Source organism: Cibotium barometz, chromosome 19 (genome assembly GCF_041138505.1).
Source record: "Cibotium barometz isolate CiBa-2024 chromosome 19, ASM4113850v1, whole genome shotgun sequence".
NCBI lineage: Eukaryota > Viridiplantae > Streptophyta > Polypodiopsida > Cyatheales > Cibotiaceae > Cibotium > Cibotium barometz.
This window is the reverse complement of record NC_141064.1, coordinates 48,605,120-48,628,374: the sequence shown is the minus strand read 5'-3', so window position 1 is coordinate 48,628,374 and position 23,255 is coordinate 48,605,120. Positions and strand designations below refer to the sequence as shown.

Below are 23,255 nucleotides of genomic sequence, written 5' to 3'. Positions count from 1 at the left end.
GCTTAAGGGAGGGAGGGAGAGAATGAGGGAGAGAGTGTGTGTGAGAGGGGCTGCCTTGGGCCCTTAGAGCCCCTGTCTAAAGACTCAAACGAGCATTTTTTTTTTGGGTGGACGCCTCGATCACGTAGTCGTACGCCTCAAACGCCTCGAACTGTTAGAGGCGCGCCTCGTAACACCTATGGCTGTGACTGCGTGTAAATTTGAGTAAGTGTGCGTGTGTGCGCACGTATGCACACGCATGCACATGTGCACAGGAAGAAGAATATGGAAATAGAAGAATCAGATTGACTTGATTTAGAATGCCGTTTGGGAGGTCATGCTTGACTGTTTGGTCATAGTGACCAAGTTAGTTGAAGGTCCATGCATAGGGTTGGTGGACTTCACTCCAGGACATCCTGTCCTATGTCCTCAGGTTGTGGGGCATGAATGGGTGCCCAGACCATAGTAATAGGAAACAACCATTTCCTAGCGGAACGTTGTGGAAACTCCGTTTCTCAGGAGGAGCCATTTCTGATTCCGTTTCCCTGTTTCCTAGTCTCACCTAAGAATTTTCCCACATCATGTCTATTTACATCTACTATATAATGTTAAACGCTGTTTCCTAGTTTCAAGCCATTTCCGTTGTTGCGGAGACAACATCCGTTTCCGTTCCATTTCCGTTGCATGCAACTGTGGCCCAGACAGTTTTGGATAGACACTGAAGCTGTGCAAGGTCTTGTATACAGTAACACAGCTTGTGTTTACCTAATCTTTCTGATTTGTAAGGTTTCCTCCAGTGCATGCTTTTGAACATAATGAATTGTTTACTCAAATCTGCAGTACGTTTATGGAGCTTGCCTCTGGTCGCAAATTTGGTCTGCTACAAAGGGCATAACTATCCAGTATGGGACGTGCAAGTGAGTGTCTTATGGAATTGTACCATGTCTTTTGCTTTTTTTTAGAACATAAATGTTTCTGTTGAATATAGGATGCACTTGAGATTTTCTTGGGGGGGCAGGCTAGCATGCACAGCCAGAAAGAAATTAGCCCCGCATGCGTTAATAGAGGCGTGGATGGTTCTGCAAAAAGGGCAGCTGGCTTTAGTTGCTTATCAGCCCCCTGAGTACCCAATTTTTGAGGTGGTCATAATTGGTGGCATGGGGACCCACAGGAGAGATCATTGGCTCCACTCCTTACGCTCCAGTGTGTTATTTGCTACCCTCTGCTGGCTGTTGAGGGGTTGATTCTGCTATTCGAGTATGGTATCAGAGATCCATGGGCTTTCCTTTTCGGTCGGGTTGACGGGGGTGTTGGAGGTAGCAACCTCACACAAAGAGAGGGGGGAGTTGGTCATTGCACACCAGCTAAAAAGAACTAATGGGGGTGTTGATGTTGCGCTATAAAGGGCAGCTCGGCAGTAGTAGGTCATCACTCTCCCAGGCACCCAACTTTTGAGGGGTTGGATGATCTCCTGTTGCATGGGGACCCACAGAAGAGATCGTGGCCTCCACCCCTCATGCTTTGGTTCGTGGTGTGCCACCCTCCGTTGGCTATTGGGCAATCAAAGAAACCACACATGCACATGGTTGCATGCACAGATGTTGTTGACTATGACAGAATTCAAGTAATGCAATCTCATGCTGCTTATTTATGCAAGGTTGCTCTCCTGCCAATCAGACAGCACATTTGATGTACTGGAGTGCATTGCAAAATATCCCATTAAGAGGCACAAGCTGAGTTTTATACTACTGAACTAGTGTTTTATATAGTTTGTTTCAGCATTCCATCAGGATTCAGATCACACTTTCACTCAGTTAACGAGCTCTGTAGGCTGTGCACCTACCTTAGTTAGACCGTCCTGGACAACCAACTCATGCTCCCACACACCTTGGAAAACCTTCTCTATGTCTCATGCTTCTGCAATCACCGCTATGCCTTAAGCCTCCAACCTGTACTCATTGGTACTTTAGAATGCTAGTCTCCATTCTCCCCTCCGGGGGTCGTCTGTACCTGCTAGTCTGTAGGATTCATGTCTGGTAGATGTAGCACACTTGACCATACGTTTTAAGCTACCATAGATAAAACTCCTACAGCTCTCTCTAACCAAAGAACCCTTGTCTGCAAACAAGCTGTGTATAGCCTGCTCTGATACCAATGTGAGGTAGCTTTGCGGAAGGGATTTGCATAAATGAATTGCGATTAAAAGACTTGAGTGCATTTTTTTTCCATAAGCATGTTGTATGGTGTTTAACTGAAGTTTAACAAGTTTCCAATGTGTTTCAGTTTAGTCCTGTTGGACATTACTTTGCTAGTGCTTCTCATGATCGAACAGCCCGAGTCTGGTCCATGGACCGAGTTCAGCCACTGCGTATCATGGCTGGACATTTCTCCGATGTTGACGTAAGTATTTGCTTTGCTATTTTTCAAGTATTATTAGAAATAGAAGAGATGCACGTAAAAAATAAAAAATGGCATATGGGCTTTGGGGACCACCTCCCTTATTACAGCTGGTTATCCTGGCGGTCTCCTATAAAAAGGGGGAAGGGGGGGCACTAAAGTTTAGTCCTGTTGGACATTACTTTGCTAGTGCTCCTCATGATTGAACAGCCCGAGTCTGGTCCATGGACTGAGTTCAGCCACTGCGTATCATGGCTGGACATTTCTCCGATGTTGATGTAAGTTTTTGCTTTGCTATTTTTCAAGGTATTATTAGAAATAGAAGAGATACACATTAAAAAAAATGGCATATGGGCTGTGGGGATCCCTCCCTTTTTTACAGCTGGTTGTCCTGTGAGTCTCCTATAAAAAGGGGGAAGGGGGATCCCTGTGAAAGTGGAACAGCACAAGTGTGGGCATGGTGGTTGGTGAGCAAAATAAATATTAAATGATTCATATTTCGGGTGCCCGGACAAATGGTATGATGTGTGGACATCTTCAAATGTGAAGGGGGACCAAGGACATTAATATTTTTAATGTTTTAACCTTGGGTGGCCCCTGGGCATAAGTGGCCCTTAGGAACTTTAATGAATATTAAGAAAAGGGGCCTAGGATATTATTGGAAGGGGGGTAACTCCACTTTTGGGAGTTACACGCCTCTCTTATCTCTCTCTCTCTTGCTTTTGGGGGATCGTGCCAACTACCTGCGTGGAGGAGAAGAGAAGAAGAGTCGACTGGCTGCATAGAGGTGGTGGCTGCTGATTTTGCTGTGTGGACAACAGGCCGTACAGAGCCTGGCCGTACAGACCACGTGGCTGCAAGCTGTACAGAGCAGGCGGCTGCAGTCCTTGTGGCGGCTAGTTCAAGCAGCGCTGGCAGGTACGGACAGCAGGTACAGTCCGTACTGTTGGTACTGGCGGCGGCAACTGTACGTATCTAGCGCAGGCGGCTGCAGGGCGACCAGGTGCAGACCTGTCCAACAGGTACTCACATGTGCAGCGTGTACTACTGCAGTCCTGTCCAGCAGGTACAGGCAGAGCAGTACAGTATTGTATAGCTGCAGGCGGCGCAACATCTGGTATAGTCGGCGCATCACAGGGACAGCTACAAGTACAGTACTGAGGCAGCTGCAGGGAGGAAGGTATAGATAGGTACACACACGTGCTGCACATACAGATTCGTACAAACAAGTGCACACGTGTGATGCAGAGTTGCTGATACAGGCGGCTGCAAGTACAGACTGGTACAGTCAATCCCTCCGGTGCAGAACCACGCATTGAATTGGTAAGCTCTGAACTTGTCAATCTTTCTTTCTTTCCACTGGCTTATGTCTGCTGCAGAGTTGTGTCATCTGGCCCCTTGTGAGAGGAGGGGTATGGCAGTTTGAAGGGTGGAAACAGAGATTGGACAGTGGATGTATATTTGAACTGAGTTGAGAGTTGAGACCATGTTCATGGAACTGAGTTGAGACCATGTTCATGGAACAGCCAGATGTGTGCTCAAGGCTGCCCTGCTGAATTGTCTTGGTTGACTAGAGGGAAGCACAATGTGTTGCTTTTGTGGGACACAGATCTGTGTGTGAACCCTCTTTGCTAAGAGGTCTTGAGGGCTGCTAGATTGGACATGGAGGTTTACTTTTCCTGGACTGGCTTTGTTGTACTCAGTTATACATTTCATTGAATTTGAATAAAGAAATACCGAAAGGGGCGCCAAGCTTTGGGACCAACAGGTGTCGATTTCATTTCAGTTTTGGGGCATTCTAGCTCCAGTTAATTTTGTTATTTATTGGACTACAATTGGAAGGGTGACTGCTAGTCTACCGCGCTTTGATTTCTACCAGAGGCCGGTTTCAGATTCTATTCTTTTCTGGCTTATAGCTGTGATTGTTATATGTTTTTCTCATACTTAATAGAAGTCCCTTTCTGAAAAAAAAAAAAGTTGGCCCCCTGGCCCCTTTTACATGTCTTGGTCCTTGCTGGGAGTTCTGAACGGTAGTCAAAAGTTCTTGAAACTGTTAAGAAGTGTTCCCATGCTGAAATCTGCCCCAATAGTGATGTTGAAATCTTTCTCTATCGATCATCTGCTACTGGTCATTGCCTCCGTGCACATATTCATCCCATCAAAAAGCTGCATTGATGTTACCTTTGTGCATACTTGGCTGACTGAACACACAATAGCCTTGTCCCTATTAAGATTCAGAGAATAGATTGCATTGAAATGCACAATGTAAGCTTCACAGATAATAGAAGAGATGAGACCTTACTCAAAGCATTACTCACAAAGAGACTAAGTGGTTTTCCACTAAAGCACTCAGCCCTCACGAAGATATTCTCATTCTCTTTATTTTATTATTCGTTCAAAGTTACACTAGAACTCACAAAGAGAATCTAGTAGCTACTTGAACTTGTAGGGAATTCCCTAAATCATCCCCGTCTCCCTTTATTTCACTGTAATTTTCATCAAGCTAATGACTCTACCTATATTCGTAAGCGTGTTACATTTGACAATCTACCTTAGACTCTTTAATTTCATAAATGAATGATTGATCACCTAAACTTTAAGACGTCCACTTGATTAAGCATTCATAGCTTGCAAGTTGTGCTTGATCAATTTCAAAGTAGACTCCCACCTACACTAAGTGTTGCCACATTGGCTTTGCTACACACAGATCATAAAGTGATCCAAAGGTTAAGAATCCATGTAATAAATGCAAAATTTCACTAAAAACAAAGCATTCCCCACACAGGTGGTGTTGCAGATGAGCATAAAATCAACAAAAATCATATTTCACCTAGAGAATGTTGATGAAGAATGCACACACTAAGAATCTGACACTGAAGGTTAACATCTCTTTCAAAGAGAGTTACCACCAAATGTGCCAATCCCAAAGTAGGACCAAAATATGACAAAGGCAGCCTCTAACAATTGCAAAGCTCTCAAGAAAATTTGCCAAATTTCATAGGACATTGAAAATCTGGCTCTACCACAGAGGAGAATCCTTCCAAGGAAAGAATGCTCTAATACCATTTTAAATTTCGGCCTCGTTCTCTTTCTCTCACCTCCCCCCACTGCAGTATGACCTGGCAGACTCTGTCAGGATGACAGGAATTGGGTGATCAAATATGATTTATTGGGACTATACATACAGGATACCTGGATCACAACAAACAGAAGTACTACATGGATACTTTCATGAGGCTTATAGAGGATGGTTTCATACTGAGGGCTAGATATCTTGACATATACATGTCACATGCCATGTGGATTGCAGTGGGCTAGTTGCGGGCGTCATCGCATCGCCTGGGGATAGAGACAAGGAGAGCCATGCAGAGAGGATATGCACTATGTGTCAGTAGGAGGTCGAGTTAGAGGAGCACTTCATATGAGAGTGCACCGTATTTTATGAGATTTGAGGAAGGTTCCACTGTCTCTTCAAAGAGGGGTTTGGACCCTTATCTAGGATCATGGATTACCCAGATCAGTGGTGCCTGAGCCTCTTCCTATTAGAGCTTCATCGCCACAAAGACTCTCACTGATTAGGGAGGGAGTCGAGACCCCATGGGAAAGAATGCTCTAATACCATTTTAAATTTCGGCCTCGTTCTCTTTCTCTCACGTCCCCCCACTGCAGTATGACCCGGCAGACTCTGTCAGGATGACAGGAATTGGATGATCAAATATGATTTATTGGGACTATACATACAGGATACCTGGATCACAACAAACAGAAGTACTACATGGATACTTTCATGAGGCTTATAGAGGATGGTTTCATACTGAGGGCTAGATATCTTGACATATACATGTCACATGCCATGTGGATTGCAGTGGGCTAGTTGCGGGCGTCATCGCATCGCCTGGGGATAGAGACAAGGAGAGCCATGCAGAGAGGATATGCACTATGTGTCAGCAGGAGGTCGAGTTAGAGGAGCACTTCATATGAGAGTGCACCGTATTTTATGAGATTTGAGGAAGGTTCCATTGTCTCTTCAAAGAGGGGTTTGGACCCTTATCTAGGATCATGGATTACCCAGATCAGTGGTGCCTGAGCCTCTTCCTATTAGAGCTTCATCGCCACAAAGACTCTCACTGATTAGGGAGGGAGTCGAGACCCCATGGGAGACATCCACCTTGGCCCCAGGCGACCATCACTCAATTCTTCTGACCACGAGAGGACGCCCTACCAGCCATAGATGATATACCCACAGCCTTATCAAGCCACACATTCTTGAGTGCCCAACCCCACTCTGGTGTGACTCTAGACCGGGCCATGACACTACAGTGAGTCTGACGTCCCAGACTTCTCGGACCTTGCTAGCAACACAGACATCAGCCCGAGCTTGAGGAGATCTTGGAGAGGCACAGAGCCACCTTCCCACGCCCGGCGGATCTGCAGAGCCTTCTACAAGCTAACCCCATGCTCGATATCCTTGATGGCCCCCTCCCCCTACCGGGGGTTAGCTCCATAGGTTGTATGATGATGATGGTCCCACTTTGTATCATATGGCTCGGATTTGACATTCCCAGATCATAGCTCTCGTCTTTGTTTTCGTTTGTACCATGATGAGATTACATGGACACTATTGTATCACTTCTGGTCTCATAGATCCACTGGTACTTTTGAAGACGTTTAATATAACTTTCTTTCTTTGTTTCTTCTCCTTAAGGGCTGAAAGGGAAGAGGGGGAACCCTTCAGTGATGCATGGCGGGCTCGTAAGGACCCCAACAAAGAGCAGCCTCTCCTCTTGAAGTTGAAGGACATGCAAACCAAGAATGACTTCCTTAAACACTGGGTGAAGCTCAAAGGTATTACACCCCGAGTGATTCTTGGGGATGATCTCACGCCACTTCAACTCGAACAAAGAAGGGCAGCCATGCCAGCCATTCGGAAGCTCGCAAGGTGGGCAAATGGGCAATATGGAGAGATGGCCGCTCCATCAACTTAGACTTGCGGCCCAAATAGGGATGTGGGGTCTATGGGACCACACATGGCATACATATGGCTGTACAGAATTGCAATGGCATGCTATGGTCAAACCCAGGAGGTTTCTCAGACACTTACACAGGCAGGGACATGGTGTTCTACTCTGAGACTCACCATAGTCCAAAGAGGGGGCTACCAGAGATCTCCGGATATGTGTGGGAGTCACGTTACCGTGGGGAGACACGGACATGTGGAGGAGTTCGAGGTTCAGAGGGTGGCTGTCCTCTTTAAGCCACACCTCCTCAGCATTATTTCAGTGGCTTGGAAAGACGAGCAGGCACGCTACATGTGGCTCAAACTTTACTGGTCAGGAGGCGACCCCATCTTCATAGCCATTTGCTGCTTTCCACGTGAGTCGTGACACTTCCAGATTTTCACCCACTGATGGGGGCAATCCCCATTTCTAGACATGTATGGTGACATCTTGGAGTTCTCTACACAGGGAGATATCCTATTGTTGGTGGACTTGAATGCACGCACTCAGAGCTCCCAAACTGTTTGAGTTTTGGCCAGCCTCAGGTCACCTTACTTGTTTTACCTATAAAGGAGGTTCCAGTACAGTGGATTATCTCATGGGCTCCCCGGCCTTGACCTGTTACATTCATGATTTCCATATCTCCCCGCCACCCCTTCTTGCCGGTTATGCATTTCACCTTCTCCATAGCCATTTCTGTCCCCAGGCAGCCAGCCGTTACCCCCGGTTCATCATTCACCAAGGTACACTTTGATCGTGCCCTTGATGGAGTCTACCAGTCCACCTTGATTCATACCTCTCAACTATTGATCTCTCAGCCCCCCTCTCTATTATTACTACTCAGCTTTCTGACCTTCTACATGATGCTGCTAGTAACTCTTTTCCCACCAGCCATCATTCTTCCTCAAAGCCCCCTTGTGGATCCATGCCACACCATAGCTGGTATGATGAGGAATGTCCAGCAGTACAAAAGAGCATTGAGCATTCTCCAACACAAAGCATTGGGCCACATCACCCCCCTGTCAGGCGCAGAGGAGGTTCCAACGCTTCACTGGAGGGAAGAGGGCTTTTCTCATTAAGCGAGATGATGCGTTCTATCGCTTGCTTCTTAGCAAGGATAGTGAGGAGGCTTGGAAGAAACTTCTTGAGCGCCAATCTCCTACTCCCATCAAAGACCCAACCGTTTGGCATAGGCATGCTCAAAGCCTATACGAAATCCCCAACACCATTCCACCGAATCTATCTCATGTTCCTCGCCCTACCTCAGCCACCTTGTTCACCATCCAAAACGTAACCAAAGCCATAAAAAAGATGAAGCCTGGCAAAGCCAACAGCATTATTCCAATCCACAAGGCTGGGGACCCGCTTGACCCTAACAATTATTGCACAATCATGATCGGTCACACCCATGCCAAGTTCTATGGGGCGGTACTGGAGGGAGAGATCAGCTTATTCGCAGAGAGACAAGGGTATAGAGCCAAGGGACAGGCCGGTTTTCGTAGAACTTACTCTACACTTGATCACATCTTCACTCTGAGGGCTATTATTGAAGAGGCCCGAGGAGGGGGGCGCAATATTTACTGTTGTGTTGTGGATTTCCGCAAGGTTTTCGACACTATACCAAGTGCCCTCCTCTTTCACAGGCTCCAAGAGCTCCACTTGCCAGAGGAGACCCTTTCGGGAGTCATGACACTTTATGAGTCTGTACCAGGAAGAGAGAGAGTACTAGGAGGGCTGTCTGACATGGTGACGAGCACTATCGGGTGGAAACAGGGGTGCCCTCTCTCACCCACTCTATTTGGATTGTACATTGATGAGTTTAGTGATTTTATAGACAGATTAGGGGTCCGGGAACCACATTATATGATACAGTGATACCTCTCCTCTTATATGCCGTACCTCTCCTCTTATATGCCGATGACATGGTCTGATTTCAGACTCGGTGGCTGGATTGCAGCACCATCTAGAGGCTTTTAAGGCCTTTTGTGAGCATGGGATCTCATAGTGAATCTGGGCAAGACCAAGGTTATGGTTTTTAACACATCCAGGCCTGCAGTGAAAGCCATCAGGAGTGCCAGGAATTTTGTTTATGGGGTGACAGTGGAGATTGTGGACTCATATGTTTAGTCACATTCACGGGACCCATTTTCAACATGAAACCAGCTGCCTCGGCCTGCCTCATGAGGGGACATGTAGCCCTAGCCCGCCTAGAGAGACTGTTTTCAGGCGCATTTTCACGAGCCCAGTACGAAAGGGTGGCTCTTTGACACTCTGGTGACACCGGCAGCTATGTATGGAGCAACATTGTGGGGACCAGATCTTGGGTGGATGGAGTGGAGTAAGGTAGAGAGGCTGCAGGTCATGATGTACTCGAGGATGATCAGAAGCAAAGCAACAGTACCACACCAGGTTGTCATAGCAGAATTTGGACCTTTCCCCTTGGTAGTACAGGCTCTCTTCCAGACAGTGACATATATACAGCGGATCTACACCCCGAGCCATGATAGACTCCCACGTTTAGCACTTGAGTCATCACGGAGACTCGCAACAGATGGTCAGCCCACTTCATGGTATGCTAGGGTGTAGAGATGGTTCCGGATACATGGTTTCCAAATTGACCGCCTTCCATCCTTCAACTATATTTTGGATGCCCCCCTCTTACCTCTCACACGTCAGGAGATTAACCGCCTTATACGAGCTGACCTCTCATGACTGGAGACCCAGATCACATGGCAGGCACCCGAGCATCTTGGGACCAAGATGGAACTCTACAGACAGGTTTCCTACGGCTCACAACTAATGGCTTCATTTAGAAGCCTGGGTACCTATTCTGACATATGTCACATGTCATGAGGATAGCTATTGGGCAGATCTGGGTCACTGCACACAGGCTTAGAGTGGAGACGGGGAGAGCTGAGGGTATTGATAGGGTATGAGATACGTGGGAGATTCCACTGTCTGTTCAAAGAGGGTTTTGGGCCATTATCCAGAGTGATTGACTATCCAGATCAGCATTGTCTTGGGCTCTACCTTCTGGAGTTGCGTAGACATAGGGACCAGCTGCTGGGATCACGCTGATAGTGTCCGGGCACAGATACCTCGCAGCCTCGGATCACGAGCTTTTTCTCCCACATCCAGGAAGCCTCTCACCGCCGCCTGAGAGAGGAATCCATCCAGGACCCCCCACCTCTCAGATGAGTCAGACAGTGCACACAAGAGCCTCTCCGTTTCCTTGGGGTTACCATAGACCAGGCGGTTCAGATGCAGTGAGCTAGGCGCCCAAGACCTATTGGGCCGCATAGGCACTCTGCCCGTCAGCTCCAAGTCTAGGATATGCTCCAGCGATACAGAGATGCCCACACAGGACATGTGGACATTGATGCCCTTTACACAGTTCCTAAGGATGATGATACCTCTCCACCAGCCACCCTAGCTTGATGTTCCTTGGACAAGGGTCATCGTGCTATTTTATTCCTGAGGATGCTACTTGTATTTGTAGCTGGTAGTCTTTTTCCAGTGTTTTATTTTTCTGCTTTACCAGGATCAGTGTAACACTTGGATACTTTGTAACACCTTTTTGTCTCATAGACCCTAGTGGTCTTTCGAAGATGTTAATAAAAGTTTCTTTCTTTCTCACGTATTGTTTCCATGCTTTAGGGTTGTGTGTGGATCTCTCTCATGGTGATGTTTAGTGAAATGAAATATTTAATGTCCCAATTTCCCAAAATTTTAGAGTCCCTTCATGCAACTGGGGCTCACAATGGCCTATAACTCACCTAATCTTACCATCTATAGTGCCTCAGTATTCATGACAGATACTTTTGTGGCCTGATGCATATATACGTATATATTCGAGTGGCTTGAAACAAAATAGGTGCATTGGGAACACGGGCGCCATGTCTCCATAGATGACAAGGGCGTCTGAACACAGAGTTTGACCAACCACAGAAGCCACATGCATATATAGTCTCAAAGTTTTTTTTTTGATTAAAAATCTCAAATTACTGTCTTAAAAGGAATAAATTTCTTGGATCGTTTCAGGGTTTTATTGTGCATCAGGTTTATGACTTGAGTCACTGAATTATTTACTTTGTCAATATTCTTATATATTTTTTTTCCATGTTTTGTGAAGTGTGTGCAATGGCATGTGAACTGCAACTACATTGCAACAGGCTCTAGTGATAAGACCGTCAGGTTATGGGATGTTGCAACAGGAGAATGCATGAGACTATTCACAGGTCACAGAGGCATGGTAACGTCATTGGCTATGTCTCCAGACGGGCGCTATATGGCTTCAGGAGATGAGGACGGAGCCATCATGATGTGGGATTTAGGATCTGGACAAAGTATAACACCTTTGATGGGGCACACAGGGTGTGTGTGGACGCTTGCTTTCAGGCAAGGACTTCCTCCCCCATTGGCTTCTGTGTATTTTATTTATCATAATACAAATAAAATAAGGAAAAGCTAGCTAATTATCATGCAGTTGTGAGGGATCGTTGCTTGCTTCCGGTTCTGCCGACAACACTCTCCGGGTTTGGGATGTAAATGCAAGTTCAAAAATGCCTCGGGTTGAAGAGAAGTATGTTACTGTTAGAGCTCCTCCCTTTACTTTTAATAGTGCTGCCTGATGCACCCTTCGGTACTAAAGTGGTGTTGGTGTTTTCTACTCACAAAAATGCAGGAATGTCAGTCGCAGGCTAAGACTTCTAAAGACTCTTCCAACCAAGTCAACACCTGTTTATACACTTCGGGTACTTTTAACATAGCCTGAAAAGAACCTGCATGTGTGCTTGTGTGTGGCTGTGCGTGTGTGTGTTTGCATGATTTTTGGTGTGTGATTGGGAGGGGTGGAGGGGACCAATTCACATGCCCATGCCCCAATCTTTTAGTATGCTGAGTACTGCAGTTTCAACATGTTCATATGCCTCCGCTTCTGTATGGTACATACCTCTCATACTTGGCGCTGCTTGAGCACCCTTGTGGTCCTTCATCAGCTCCACCTGTTGACCTGTCGTTATATGCAACTTGCCCCTGGTAGCATCTGGTTAGATCCCTCTTGAACTTGATAAGGTTGTATTCAGCCCTATATATTGGGAAAAGGGCAGTGCATTCAAAGGAAATGCAATCCAGCAGGAAATCTTTAAGATGCTATTCCACACTGCTCTAGAGTATGTACATCTGTGCTTATAGCATCTTTCAGAGGTAGGTGAGCATTTGAATAATTGTGGATGCCCATCCATTGGTGAATCTTGGCTGTATGCTCCAGTGAGGGCTGTGAGCTCATTCTCTGTCAAGACAACGCGCTTACAAAGATGTCTAAAAATCATCTTTGAGAAACTGTGTGCTGATGAGGAGTACCAAACCCCTTTGTATAGCATGCTGTTAGTGTCAACCTCATGCATATTATAGATCTGGCATACTCGCAGCTCTCAGGTCTCTTTTGTGCATGCCATCTCTCTCTTGGCTTGAATGTGTAGTTTGTGTGTATCTGATCTATGGAGATTGGACATATGAGCTACCGAATATTCTGCCATGTGGAAAAACCCATCTGCCGTGAGCTTAAGGAATTGATCTTGGCATATGCCCAACTAGTTAACATGAAGGCCCATGCTATTCACAGGCTCAAGTATCAGAGCCTACAACCAAAAGCTTGTATGACCCTTGCGTCAATCCTTGCCCAACTTTTCAACAAGCCTATTTACTGACACGCACGCACGCACGCAAATGCATGGATACACGTATTTATATTTGTATGCATGTTTAGTTGAATGAATAAATTATAGCTTTTAGAAATCATTGGAAAACATGACCTGTAAATTTTAGAGAAAATAAATAAGAGGGGGAGAAGAAGTGAAAATAGATGTGAAGAGGAAGGGAAGAAAGAATAACTAGTTAACATGAAGGCCCATGCTATTCACAGGCTCAAGTATCAGAGCCTACAACCAAAAGCTTGTATGACCCTTGCGTCAATCCTTGCCCAACTTTTCAACAAGCCTATTTACTGACACGCACGCACGCACGCAAACGCATGGATACACATATTTATATTTGTATGCATGTTTAGTTGAATGAATAAATTATAGCTTTTAGAAATCATTGGAAAACATGATCTGTAAATTTTAGAGAAAATAATTAAGAGGGGGAGAAGAAGTGAAAATAGATGTGAAGAGGAAGGGAAGAAAGAATTACTAAGGAAAGGGAGCGAGAAAAAACAAGAGGAAGAGAGGGAAAAAGATGAGGAAAGAGAGAAGAGGAAGAGGAGGAGACAAAATAGGTAATGTAAATGACTAGCCAAATTTGGAGAGCTATTCGGGAGCTGTTTGGGGATATATGGAGGTACAATTAAGAGTAATTTGGAGCAAAAAGAGGAATAAAATAGAGCTCAATTTGTGCACAAAGGGTTTGCGTGGGTGTGCACGTGTGCGCATACGCGTGTGTGTGTAGATGTATGTATACATATATAGACACAACACACACACACACACACACACACACACACACACGGGACCTCGTGTATTTCTTGAAGAAATTAATGAAGCTCACAAATACATCAAGGTATTAACCATAGACTTGAATCAAATCGACAAGATTGAGTATAAAATAAAACATGCGATAGAGTAGACATCACTATGAACACACTATTGGGTGCAATCTCTCCCCTCATGCGTGTAGCTCTTACTTCCACGACATGAGTATTTTGAGAATTGTATTTAATATATAGTTGAAGGAGCTATTAATAGTTGTGCATATAAAATTTTTCTTACTTTTTCACTTTAAAAAAAACAGCTCAAGCACTAGAGCTTGTTCACACACTAAGTGTAAATAACCAGAACTCTTCTAACATATATGCTAATAACATAGCAATGCCACGCACAAGCGTACATAAATAATTTGTAGAATCATTTGACACGTGGCCAATAAAATAATAATAATCCGAGATGATATAGACAAGATCCTCCATGTGTGACACACGCACTGTTCATCAGCTATCTCACAAACGTAAACACATTAGTTGTTTCAATTAATTACTGTATCCACAATTAATCCCAATATGAAACGTTGATAGGCACAAACACAACATACACTTACCACTTGTTACACTAAGATGAGAGTATCATTATACATGTCATCTAGCGTGGCGTGTATTATCACTTGTTATACTTCAATTAGCATGGCACATCAATTGCATAAACCACTTGTTACGCTTCGACCGTGTAGTTGTCTAGCGTAGTCTACTTGTTTCACTTTGACCACACATAATCGTCAAGCATGGCACTACTTGTTACACCTCAACAACATATATCCGTCAAGCATGGTCTCAAGCTATATCAATAACACTAGGTAACTAGTATTTATTGCAGGGTCACCCACGATACTAAGTCACTAGGATGACACACTAACGTCTGGGAGTCCCTGTTCAGCTAAAGGGTAGACATTATGTAACAGGTGTCCCAAAGTGGGACAACTACTACTCAGATATTAGAAACAGTAGAAAGACACTTCCAATTGTTGAGAGGAAAGATCTTCGAGGTTAAAAAAATCTCGAAGCGAAATGTAAAGAGACTGTCAGAATACGCAGCGGAGATGATGACCAGATCTGGGAACACGAGCAAAAAATGCATGCAAAAAAACAACATAAGAGAGAGAGATGTAGTCGTGTAACTCTGCTCTGATATACACAAGAAGATCCCGAATATGATACAATGAGTGGTATGGGGGTGGGGGCCTATTTATATGCCCCCACATGTGCAGTTGGCCTGCTGAAAAAGGCTCCACGACTGCATATGCAGTCGGCCAACAGCATGAAGCCAGTCGGCCAGCTCTGAGGGTCCACGACTGCATCAGATACAGTCGGCCAGCTCTGATACACACATTTGATGTAGTCGGCTAGCAAATGGATCCTCCTGCCAACTCAGGGCTGCCTCCCAAGCCACAGAAAAATGAAAAAAATAGGGGAAAAATGCGGAGAGTGAGGAAAAATGATAAAACACCTCGTAAGGGCGGGCACACCCACAACAAAGGCCCTGGTGTATAAATCTAGATAGGAGATGACTTCTAACACCCCCTCTCAGCTCCTGGCTGTGAAACCAACAACAGGAAGCTAGGGTGCCGCCTGAGCAAATCCTGAGAGAGCGACTTCGTGAAGAGGTCCACCGTACTGTCCTCCGTCGAACAGAACTCTAGCAAGATGTCATGAGCAACGATCTGTTCACGAACAAAGTGCCTCTGTGACCATGGGTTCCTCCAGTGGAAGCCCAAACCTGCTATGCAGCCTCTGCATCCTCACCACCTCACAAGCAGCATCACAAGCAGCCCGGTACTCTGCCTCTGTCCGTGACAAGGCAAAAGATGACTGTCTCTTACTGCTCCAAAAACCTGCTCCTGGGCGTGAAGTGGACCTCCTCGTGTCCGGATCTCCTCCCCAAACCGAGTCACTCCAACCGTGGAGTCGGACTCCATCCAACAATCCCCCTCCTGTGTACAAGAGTCCATGATTCTTCGCATGCCGCAGAAACCACAGGAAACGCAATCCTGCCTCCCAAAGAGACATCTGCAACCATGAGCTCAACTGCCTCATCAGGAAGCTCCCGTCCAATCTGGTGTCCATCAACCAGATCCATGAACCATACAGCTTCTGAGTCAAAGAGACATCACACTGCACACAAGGATCAACACCTGTTACGGTGCACAAACAAGTCCTGGAAACCTTATGAAGACCGCGCAAGGCCTTCTGAAACCTGTCTACCACCCCCTCTGAATCCGGAACCACAAAGCCTGGAGAAACCACCTCCTTTTGCAAGTAAGCACCTGCCACCTGCCTGGCTTTCCGAAAGGTCCCCGTGGAAAGAACATCCACAACTACTGGAGGTTCTTTGTCCCGAACACGACGAGACATCAGAGCATAAGTGACATGTTGAGTTTCCTCTGACTCACGAACACATGAACTACCAACATCAGTACTGGAAAGTTCATGCCAACTGCTGCCATCTACTGGCAAGCTATCCACCATCTGGTCTCGGAAAGCCCGCATCTGCAGCGTATCCACACTTAAGTGGCCATTACTAGACTGCCACTCATCACAACCCTGAGGACTTGGGAGAGAGAGTGATGAAAGCTTGTAAACTCCATTCTCCACTCCACCTTCCCAAACCACTTGGTCTGTTGCTTTGTCCCGGAGAGCAACAAAATGCTCATCAAACTCCACCCGTACGCCAGTCTTGCAAACCTGATGCACTGACAACAGATGAAAACCAAGTGCCGGAACATACAACACCTGAGAGGAATGCTTCCCCCCTCTGCCATTGGGAACTATCTCCATCCTGCCCTCACTGTGAACTGGGATAGTGGACGTATCCCCAGTAAGAATATGACCAGAACACCTGCAGAGATCTTGTAAACCGGAACGGGAAGGAGTCATGTGCCTGGAAGCACCACTATCGAGAATCCACTCCCGAGTATCCGTTGCGGAGAGTCCTCCAATCTTTTCCCTGCCTGAAGAAAATGAAACATCGGTGTCCATCACCTCCAGGTGCACAAAAGCCGGAGTCTTCATGATTGCTGCTGAGGAATCTTCACCCTTCTCGGTCTTCCGCTTGGGACACTGCCTCCAATAGTGGCCTTTCTTGCCACAATCATTATAGGTCCTCTCTGCCTTCAGTTTCTCGCGGTCAGCGTCGGACTTCTTCTCAGAAGACTTCTCCGATGAAGCCTTCCCTTTGCCCGAGTTACGGCCTTTCGACAGTTGGCCAGTTAAGGCCTCCGAACCTCCACCCTGAGGAGGGTTCGTGAATCGTTCCTCCTTATCCAGGACCATGGGCACAAGCTCCTCTCACGTGATGGTGCTGAGCCTGCCACTGTCGACGACTTTGCAGGGCTCATAACCGCATCTGTACTTCCAAGGAAATCCTCTTCATGGGCGATACCCTGTTGTAAAGTGAGGCCAAATGCTGCCATATACCTTTGGCCAGCGTCATATGCTTTACATGATTGATTACCTGTGGTGTGCAGTTGAGAAAGATAAACGAACGGACCCTGGCATTGACACGATCCCACATCTGTGTATGAGCCTCCCGGTCCTTTCGGGTTGACGGTAACTCCCCTTCCTCTACTTCCGGCCGTGGAACACCAACAACGACGAAATCAGCGAGGTCGTAAGACTACAGAACAGATTCCATCATCACCTTCCATATGCCGTAGTTGCTCCCGGCCAACTGACGGTCCACCGGGAACGTGGGGAGTGTCGGGATCTTCACATGTCTCTCGGCCATCTCAAACAGATCTGCCATTGCAGGGATGTACTCTGGAAAGGGTGGGTAGGTGGGAACAAAGAAGAACTAATACCTGCAAGTGGCTGTCCAGCAAATCAGCCCGCCTTCCTCTTGCTTCTCCTCTTCCCGAACGGTCCAAAACAGTCCACCAATCAGCCACAAAACAGTCCCCCTCTTGCTCACACAAATCCCAAGAACTATCTAGAGCCTGGGCTCTGATACCATGTTAGAATACGCAGCGGAGATGATGACCAGATCTGGGAACACGAGCAAAAAACGCATGCAGAAAAACAGCACAAGAGAGAGAGAGATGTAGGCGTGTAACTCTGCTCTGATATACACAAGAAGATCCCGAATATGATACAATGAGTGGTATGGGGGTGGGGGCCTATTTATATCCCCCCACATGTGCAGTCGGTCTGTTGAAAAAGGCTCCACGACTGCATATGCAGTCGGCCAGCAGCATGCAGCCAGTTGGCCAGCTCTAAGGGTTCACGACTGCATCAGATACAGTCGGCCAGCTCCAATACACACATTTGATGTAGTCGGCCAGCAAATGGATCCTCCTGCCAACTCAGGGCTGCCTCCCAAGCCACAGAAAAATGGAAAAAATAGGGAAAAAATGTGGAGAGTGGGGAAAAATGATAAAACACCTCATAAGGGCGGGCACACCCACAACAAAGGCCCTGGTGTATAAATCTAGACAGGAGATGACTTCTAACAGAGACCTCCTAAAAAAAGAAAAGCATATAATCTCATCGTGGCAGAAAATTAGTTGATTTCGTGTATGGTAGATTGTCCATAAAGCCCAATATCTAGTCTAGGAAAGGAAAACCGTGTAATCTGGCAAAGGTGAAGAAAGGCGGCCGAACATCCAGAAGAATTTTCCGAAGTTGTTATTGGGAAATCGCAATCTAAAGTGCCCTGACAGTCTGTCGAGGAGAGCACGAGAAGATGGGCATCCCCATAACAGATGACTCTTGGTGATGAGGACACCTCTTGCAAGAGATAGGTGCAATGTTTTTTTTAGCCAAGAAAGTGTCAACTTGGAATGCATCCACAATGTATCTCCACAAGAAAATTCGTCGTGTGAGAGGCAATTTAATCTTCCAAACTGTAGTCAAAGAGGCTTTTTACCATCGAAGAGGTATGTTTATATGCCGCGACTGATTTGCATGTGCTTGTATCCAAGGTGGAGGGAGCAAAATTTTATAAGCTCTAGTTGTTGTGAGGTGATGGAAAGAGAAAGAAGAGTAACCCGGAAGTTGCCTATCAAATTTCTAGTCTCTTATTCTTTCCTTGTCCTCAAGTAGAGGCATCGACTGAAAATCGTGCAATATAGAAATTACTTCATGCCATGTATGCCTGCGATGCATACCTTGATTATATCTTCTGACAGCCTGTGAAAAGGAGAATACATTGCCTTGATCATCAACAACATCACCAACTAAGCACACACCAAAGTTGGAGTGGAAGTACTCTATTTTGGGTTGTATTGCAACCAATGAATGCTAGAAAGCTCTACTCCAAAGTCCAATGACTACTTGCTTTCCTCTATCTGGAGGTTTGCTTGACCAAGAAAGATGACAAAGAAGCATTTGCCTGTCATGTATAAGCTCGGTGCAATAAGGGCAACACCCAATTTGGCCTTCAAATCTTCCATGCATGACGTCTTGATAGGAAACTATCCAATCCCCAAAAGCTTTTGTTTTCATTGTTTAAATCAAATGTGCCAGCATTGAAGTCCAAGGTTGCTTTTGGTGAAGGAATTCAAGAAGTAGAGTTGCCTTTCTTGCAATGACATGGTAGCGAATATTGAGTATATTCAGGCCTCCATGCATTTTGGGAGTGCATATAAGTTCCTTTTTGAGCAATCTGATGGCATTTCTTTCACCAGCATGTACAAGAAGTTCTTACGGGGGACGGCCATTCCGGCTCAGTGTGTTGTCTATTTATATTGTTTGGCTTCTTGCTGTTATTCTTTGTTTGCTATTGAAGTGTCTCTCTTCTGTTCTGGGTTCCCCATCGGTTACAGTTTTTAACCCAGGGAGGATGTCACCAGCTTGTACAAGAAGTTCTTACGGGGGGCTGACCGTTTTGGCTCAGTGTGTTGTCTATTTATTTCTCGTGACTTCTTGCTGTTATTCACTGTTGGTATTTGAAGTGTCTCTCTTCTGTTCTGGGTCCCTCATGAGTTGCACTTTCTATCTGTTTTTGTCCCTCGTAAACATTCTAAAGCTTTGGACATGATGTCACCATTTGGTTCCCTCACCCGTCTCGACCAGTGTTTTATACACTAGGTGGAACCAAGGTGTGAACGGGGATCTTTCCACATAAGAAAGTGGGAACATTAACCGGCAAGATTTTGGCCTGAAAGATGGCATCTGGGCAAATGTACCATGGGATTTTCATCATTAAAGAGAAGAGATAGTGTTTTCACACCCTATTAACAAAGGGGTGGACATATTATTATTTTTGGACAGGTCTATGTGGACAAAACAAGGCGTCTAGCTCTAGTTTGGGGAGCAAGTTTGTGGGAAAAGCTTAAAAGTTGCTATTTTGGGCAAAGTCCAGCTATTTTGGTAAAAAGAAAAGCACAAGTTTGGATAGTTGAGTTCATTAAAAGGGGAGCTGGTTTTCTCTATAAAGGCAGTGCATATTACAACAGAAAGTCGGGCAGCCTTCTCTCTCTCTCTCTCTCTCTCTCTCTCTCAGGGCTTGCGCATATACCTTCAGCAAACGACAAACTCTCTCTCTCTCTCTCTCTCTCTCCCCCCCCTGCGCTGAACTGTCCATACACAACAGTACCATACAACAGTGGGAGGCGGCTATTTGTTCTCTCTTTTTTTCAGTGCAGCCCATACAGAACTGGGCAGGCCCGCAGCTGCTTCCTCTCTCTCTCTTCGTCCCCTTGTGCTGGCCATATAGGGTAAAGAAGCTGGGCCATTCATTTGTCCCTTTGCGTAGGCAGTACGGAGGTGCTGCAAAAAATCCTCTCTTCTACAGGCCTAGCAGAGATACAGCCATGCTGCAACTGCCGTCAGAATCTGCCCATACAGCCGTTCAAAGACTATACTGTCTCGCACGTGTGAAGCTCAATCCGGCCGGCTTTGAGGGCAGCTTTGAGGGCTGTTTTTGGACCGTCTTTGGACAGTTTTTGGGAGCTCGTTGGCAGTTGAATAAAGAAGGTTCCTACGGGGGGCCGGCCTTTCCAGCTCAGTGTGGTGTTTTTGTATTGCATATGGTTTCTTCCGCTGTGTCCTCATGCTCTGTGTTTGGTATCTAAAGTGTTGGTCTATTTTATTGTTCCGGGACCCCAACCCCACTTGTGACACATGAAACTGTCAATATCCTTATTTGACCAAGGCACAAGAGGCAGTAAAACTGAACATAGACCATGATGATGGATTGGACAATATGCAGTGGCCATGTCGACAGTTTCCAATATTCTTATGCTTCAGCTTATCCATAACCCATTGCCTTTGTTTCTTGAGAGACGCTTTCCATCCGATAGGATATCCAAGATGCCGTATTATCTGGTGAGGAGGGATATGAAACTTGGCCAAAGAATGGAATGCCAATCATATTCTTTAAGAGGCAGTAGCTTTGACTTAGTAAAATTAACCTTCAAATCCATATAGCTTCAAAGCATCCATGATTGCATTGACATCATGTTGTGTTGTCAGGAAAAAAAAGAAGGAATCATTTGCATATGCTTGACTAACAAATTGAGAGGCTCTTGCAATGTCAATACCATGTAGCCTCCCTTCTACAATCAAATTGTCCATGTATAAGAGAAATCGGTGATTAGCTATCGCATAAAGCAAGGCACTCAATGGACATCTCTATCTCGTGGATCGTCCAAGTCCATGGAGCAGTTTGAAGAATTTTCCCAGTTTTTTTAGCTCGTTCTCATAGTTCCACCCGCTTTGGGTGACTATGACTGTACAGTTTACTTTTTAATATAAACAGTGATTTCACAAAAAAAGTGTGTGAAGAGAGACGGATAGATCGATAAATAGTTAGATAGATAGAGATTATAATAACACGTATGAAAGACCCCAAGGATCCTGGAGATCCAAAATGATACATGTGAGAGAGAGAGAGAGAGAGAGAGAGAGAGAGAGAGAGGCCTCTTTATGAAGCTTTGGTTGTTATATTGACCCATTGTGTTTGGAATGCAACAAGAAGATCTTTCACACCTTGAAAGTATAATCAAGAAGACTAACATGTACTTTTTATGCAGTTCTCAAAACGAAACTTGCTTTTTGCGGCGGGTGCCTTCAATCCCACAACGAAAATTGCTTCGACAGAGTAGATTTAACTGATTTGCATTCTCTTCATAAAAGCTGTGCCATAGGATCCTAGAATTGGGTTACCAGATGCTGCCTATTTTCCTGCCACTTTTTCTGACTTACTAGACTCTCAACATTTTTTTCTCTTCCAACAAAACATTGCAAGCAAGTTATATGGAGGAGTACTTCACAAATGCATGCACAGCATGTAACTTAAAGGTCGCAGGTGCATGTATGGGTAGCATTTTATGGCATTTGTAATGTTGGTGCTGTGGAATGAGTTAGTCACGCTACTATATACCATGGATTAAGAATATACTCTATACCCTTAAAGAGTTCTTACTATTAGTGTGTGCTGCTACAGTGAAAATGTCTTCAAGCAAACACGCTACCTTTACACAGGTGGTCTTATAAGCTACGGTTTTAATCCGGTTATGTGCGACAAAGTGGCCCTTGTATATATGCAAGCAGGCTCTTGTCAATGTATGTGTTGATGATTCCCAATTCTATGTACTGTAACATAACCATCCAATACATCTAGAAAAGCTTGAAATCGGGTGGCAAGAGCCTTGACAAAAGTAAAGAATGACGAAAGGCTAGTTAACTATTCTAGAAGGGTAATGACCTTTGAAGCTAAGGTACCACATTGATTGCAAATGCTATGGTCGAGATTCCTTGACCCATCTCCAACGGTTGTTAAATAGTGAGTAGCATATTGGGCTCTAAAGAAAAACATCTTAACGCACAAAAGATGGCACTAACAAGCTCTATGAAAGTGTGCTGATCCATATATGTTGCACACACACACTCTGCCTCTGAAGTGACTAAGGTTTTTAAGGAAGTAGATGTGATAGCAAGACTAAGGTTTTTAAGGAAGTAGATGTGATAGCAGTCCCTCATCTTCACAAATTGCATTTGTAAAATGATGTGGTAAGGGGCCTTTTGTCATCTATATAAGCGTAAGCTCATCCTTGAGTCCTAGGGCTACTAGATTACAACTAATTGTTCGCCATGTTACGACTTCATTGCAATTGACGCTCTAGGTGGAAGTCGTAATAAGAAGCACGACAAAAAAACTATGGTGATTTTGTTGACCTCTTGCTCTTTGGATGGGATAATTGTTAGGCTCGTTCATGATTAGAGTTTGTTGTGATAGACTAATGGTTAACAAGCTTTGCAAATTTACGGTCCAAAATTCAATGATACCCTTACTAGTTTTAAATGTGGGGAAAGTTACATTATCATCTGAGCTTTGGGTTAGAATATTCTTGGGACCTAGACTAATATGTTAGCTTTAAACCACAACTTTGGGTTAG

At 45.3% G+C, this 23,255-nt stretch overlaps 1 protein-coding gene across 2 annotated transcripts in view; it reads left to right on the top strand.

The window, feature by feature from the left end:
- Positions 1-22,492, top strand: part of TAF5 (TBP-associated factor 5) — a 139,340-nt gene extending 116,848 nt beyond the window's left edge. For both annotated transcript variants that reach the window (XM_086813915.1, XM_086813913.1), the window contains 6 exons: positions 820-896; positions 2,263-2,379; positions 11,506-11,771; positions 11,860-11,955; positions 12,058-12,127; positions 21,891-22,492. In XM_086813915.1, the coding sequence (XP_086670041.1) occupies positions 820-896; positions 2,263-2,379; positions 11,506-11,771; positions 11,860-11,955; positions 12,058-12,127; positions 21,891-21,962 (698 nt within the window). In that variant the 3' untranslated portion in view covers positions 21,963-22,492. The remainder of the gene's footprint in view (positions 1-819; positions 897-2,262; positions 2,380-11,505; positions 11,772-11,859; positions 11,956-12,057; positions 12,128-21,890) is intronic.
- The last annotated feature ends 763 nt before the right edge of the window (positions 22,493-23,255 follow it).